The 4,806-nt window shown below is 37.4% G+C and overlaps 1 protein-coding gene across 1 annotated transcript in view; it reads left to right on the forward strand.

Moving 5' to 3' along the window:
* THOC7 (THO complex 7) overlaps window positions 1-4,391 on the forward strand; it is an 8,435-nt gene extending 4,044 nt beyond the window's left edge. The window contains exons 4-6 of the mRNA XM_019536706.1: window positions 2,705-2,771; window positions 2,897-2,966; window positions 4,017-4,391. Coding sequence (XP_019392251.1) covers window positions 2,705-2,771; window positions 2,897-2,966; window positions 4,017-4,084 — 205 coding nt within the window. The 3' untranslated portion in view covers window positions 4,085-4,391. The remainder of the gene's footprint in view (window positions 1-2,704; window positions 2,772-2,896; window positions 2,967-4,016) is intronic.
* Window positions 4,392-4,806: the final 415 nt, after the last annotated feature.

The following is a 4,806-nucleotide window of genomic DNA, read 5'->3' on the forward strand; positions in this document are numbered from 1 at the left end:
GCTGACTTCCTGCCCTTTGGGCAGGGGGCTGGACTCGATGATCTCCCGAGGTCCCTTCCAGCCCTAATGTCTATGAAATCTATGAAATCCCTGTTTTGCAGATGGAAAACTAGGACAGTACTAAAATGAGAGGTTTTTTAAAGAGAAGGATCTAAATATTGAACCTTCACCAACTTTTCTTAAGCTAATGGTGCATAGAAGTGTATATCAGATGTGCAGATTGGACCAAGATCAGCAAAAATCCCAGTCTACTCACTGCTTTAACTTCAAGGCCATCCTTGTTCTTCAGCTTTTGAGGAAAGCTTTCAGAGATTGCCAGTGGGTCAGATCCAGCAACCAAAAAAGACCACATTTGAGTCAGGTTTGAGAGTCCTGGCTGTCACAAGAGCCAGTCAGATTGCGAAGTGTTACTCTTTTTAAGTTATTCTTAATCATTAGAAAAGGGTAATGAAAACTTGCCAGAAAAAAAACATGATAGCTTATTGTGTGGGAGGCTTATGGTCATATACATTCATTAGTCATATGGCACAATGGGACAAAACTCAGAGAAATAATTTCTCAATGAATCACTTAAAAACTCTTTCTTGGAACAGCCTGTTCTTTAACACACCAGAAGAGAGGCTATTATTGACTTAGTCATAAGTATCACACAGGAGCCAAGTCAAGAAGTAGCAGTAACTGAGCAGTAACAGTGACCACAGCATAGTTAGCTTCAACACCCAAAGAGCAAGTAGAATACTAAGAGGTGACACTAAATGTTAGAAAGGAGGTCTTCAATAAAAGAAGGTTGTTCAAAAAGACCCTAGTGCAGTAAATAAAATCTCTAAATGTAGCTTGGATATTACTAAGGACAATAAGAGACTCTTGCAAGACACACATACTGCTGAGGACAAAGGAAGCCAGCTGGCAAAGCGTAATAATAGCAACATTTTAGGCCCTGGTCAGCTTAAGCAGAGATCTTTCCCTGGTAAAACCAGTGAGCAGGAGTGTAGGCTGCTGCCCTCTTTCCACAGTCCAGGAGTTATTAAGCACCAGGCCTAGATCTCTTCCAGGCCTACAAACACTGTTTCTGCCACCAAACACTTGCAAAGTCACAGAAAACAAAGCTTTCTCCTTGCTAAGGCAACTTGTAGGCGTCCAAAGGCCTTTCATTCTGTGCTTTAACCTGCCTGTTCCAGGGCAACCTCTCTTCTGCTTATTCCCACATGAGCCCGTTAGAAAAGAGGTCTTCAGCTGAACAGGACTGGCTGGCCCCAGGCTGCCTTAAAAGGAATTACAGCAGGCATTAAGAAAGAGACATGAGAAGGGATAGAAGAATAAATAGCTAAAGATGTAAGAGAAACTTTTCAAAGAATATCACAACCTGGAAGCCAGGTGCATGGAGAAATCAGTGTGCCTATTGGCTCACCAAAGATTAAGGGAAGCAATTAAGAACAAAACAGTCATTGCTGAAAAGCTAAATTATATTTGTGCCTGACTTCACGAGCAAGGATGTTGACGGTGATGTCCATCTTAGATCTATTCTTTTCTATTTACAAAGACGAGAGTTTTTCGGATTGAGGTGACGTGGTGCTAAAACAAGCGGTTAGTTTAAAATGCAGTAAATCACCAGGTCCACATACTAAACACCAAAGAATTCAGAAGCAGTATCTTAGCTATTTCAGACTTGAGTTGACAAAACTGTTAATCTGTAATTAATAGCTACTGTCCTAGAGAATTAGAAAGTAACAAAAAATTAAAAGACTATGGATTTTCCCAAACCCTTAACTTATACACAGTTAACAATTTGTGTTGCAGTGTAAACACTGGGCAGAAAAATGAGTCTGTCACCATATTATTAAGCAGTTAAGCAAATTAGGAACATAAGTAAGTAAACTGAACTTCATGTATCTAGTTAAGCTATGGAACTCATTTGCTAAAGGAGGTTGTCAGGGCGAAGAACTTAACAGGATTCAGAAAGGAAATGGGTATTTAAATGCATGTCAAGGATATAAAATGTTGCCCATGACAATACACTTTTGCCACGGGCATTAGACATTGTGTTTTTGGGCTTAAGTCAATTTCTATCAGGTTTCACCCTGCCGCCTACATGAGGGAATATTACTGTGCATCTGCTGCCAGCTTCTGTAGCCATCCACTGAAGCATCTGGTTTTAACGACTTTCAGAGATGGGATGGACCTCTGATCTGATCCACTCTGGCCAGTCCTTGATTCTTGTCTGGGACACTCAGGTTTCTCCTGAAGCACTGCTCTATTACTGCTCCTGTAACAAAAAGGGGTGGGTGAATTAGTGAAGCTTGTGACAATACCACTGGGATCTTCTTTAGCCTGCTTCTGTCACTTCCTTTGTATAATTTAGTAAATGATTGCTAACATGTTGGACAGCAAGAGTGAGCTCTTACAGACCATATTCCTAGTATACAATTCCATCCCAACCGAGTGGATTTGTTTGTTTTTGAATGGCTTTGGTTTCTGTAATGCATGAATATAATATAATAGCTTAATCCCTGCATTAGAAAGAGCTTTACACAAATGTTATTTTTATTTAGTATACTATATTTGTAATTGTGTAATTATAGGAGCCGTTCTGCAGTTCATTTTCTGTAGTTTTGCTCAAGTTGAATTATTTTTCAATAATTGGCAAAATTACTGTATAATTAGAGCTAAAGCACTGTTTTTACTATGACTTTTAATTTCTGCACAGGCAGCTAGAAGCTTTAGGAAAAGAACTTCAACACCTTTCTCACATTAAAGAAAATGTTGAAGATAAGGTACAGTTTTATTTTGCTATACAATTTATTCATCTCAATTACAAGATAATCGACAATAAAACTATTTGGGAATATGTACACTTAATTTGCTAATATTTACTGTGTGTTGTTTTTTGTCATTCTAGCTGGAATTGAGACGAAAACAGTTTCATGTTCTTCTGAGTACTATCCATGAACTTCAGCAAACTCTAGAAAGTAGGTTGTACCTAAATGAGAGACATGTAGGGTCAAATTCCACTTACCTGACTCACTGGAATAGGTTTATTAGTCACTAGGACAACTTAAAAGGCAGCATTACTGAGTCCTGTAATCCATGCATTTTTTTTTCCATTTCATTTTAAGAGTAATACTGTCTTTTATCATTGAAATATAACATAATTTATGTAAGTATATGTATTATTGGCCCACATTCAATTATTATTGTCAGTACCTTATTAGTTTTTTTTTTCCTAAATAAAAAGTCTGTTTAGACTTTGTTCTAGAAGCCAGCTATGTTGTTGTCTTCTGAATAGGGTCACCTTTAAACTACTTTTATGCTCTTTCAGTCTCTCAAGTATCACAGACCTTGTTGAATTGGGATGAACTGTTCACCCTTAGATGCTGTTTAGCAGGAGAAGATTGGTTATTAATGTTTGCTTGAATCTGTAATATATATAATAATATATACAACTGAGTAATTTACCTTGTCAACATTGTAATTTCATGAGAGAGTCAGTATAGTCTGGTGAACGGGGCTCTAGACTACGATTCAGGTGATTCAGGCTGTTTGCTCTGCTCTGTCACTAGCTAGGACTTAATGTCCTTGTCTTAGTTGTCTAAAATGGGGTGAATGATATTTACTTTCTTTACAAAATGTTCCGAGTTGGGCATATCAGAGACTCATAGCTGAATCACACTGACAAGCATCAAGTGAGTCAAGTATTAGAATTACTACTGTGGTAAAAAAGGGTTCTGGAGATGTAAAATCAGCAACAGGCATCATTCAAGCTTATATCCTGTCACTACCTTCAAGCATCAATACTGCTATATTTTTTCAATGTATACTATTCAGCTACAGGAGCTGAAACAAAACAAGCTCAGGAGCAAGTGCCAGTCTCAGGTCTGAATTATGTTTTTTCCCCCTAGGTACTTAATACTATTAAACTACAGATTTAGGGCAACATACTTTTTAAATAGGAATACTACGTTTTAGTATAGTTTGCAAGTGTGAGCATATTTGACTAACAGGTACAATTTGAATTTCAGATGATGAAAAACTTTCGGAAGCAGAAGAATCCCAAGAAACTCAAATGGAAACAGAGACCAAACAGTAGCTAGATTCTGGACTTATCTGAGAATTTCTACAGCTTCAAATATTCAGTGAAGCTGGTACCTCTTAGACTTGCGATTACAAATTTACATTTTTCTTTAAAAAAAAATGCTTGTTTTGTTAGTGGGCCAATGGAATTGTTACAGATAATCTCTGTACACAAAGTGTAGAAAGCATTTTATTTGATTAAGCCTAAGAAATATAATAGCTTGTGAACTAAGACATTTGTAGTCTTTTTGTTGTGAGGCATGACATTAGGATGGTCTTTAAAAATGAAGATGTTTACACATTATTAATAAACATTTTTCCAAACAATTTCCTCATGATTGTTTTGAAGATAGGAAAATAGTTTAGTAACTAATTAAAGCACCTCCCCCACCCCGTCCACTCTGGAGCATGTCTCTAGATGCCCATTGATGCCAGGGTGTGTGAATCTAGCTGGTGGACTCTAAGTTAAGTGGTTTACTCCTAGTTTTGCCATGTAGCATCCACTTAATCCATTTTAGAAGCCACTCACAAAAAATAGCAATGACTTTTGTTTAAAACAGTATAACTTTCATATTGCATAAGTGTTGCCTTTCCAGCAGCTTCAGAACATTAAGGATCTTACTGTGCTAATTTTATTTACATGTATTGCGGTAACACTGTGGGACCTTCAAATCAGAGATACAAGCCCCATGGTGCACAAAGGCAACCGAAGGTCACAAGCTAAGAAATACTTTAATT

The sequence above is a fragment of the Crocodylus porosus genome, unplaced genomic scaffold (assembly GCF_001723895.1).
Source record: "Crocodylus porosus isolate Cpor-Errol unplaced genomic scaffold, CroPor_comp1, whole genome shotgun sequence".
NCBI classification, from domain to species: Eukaryota; Metazoa; Chordata; order Crocodylia; family Crocodylidae; genus Crocodylus; species Crocodylus porosus.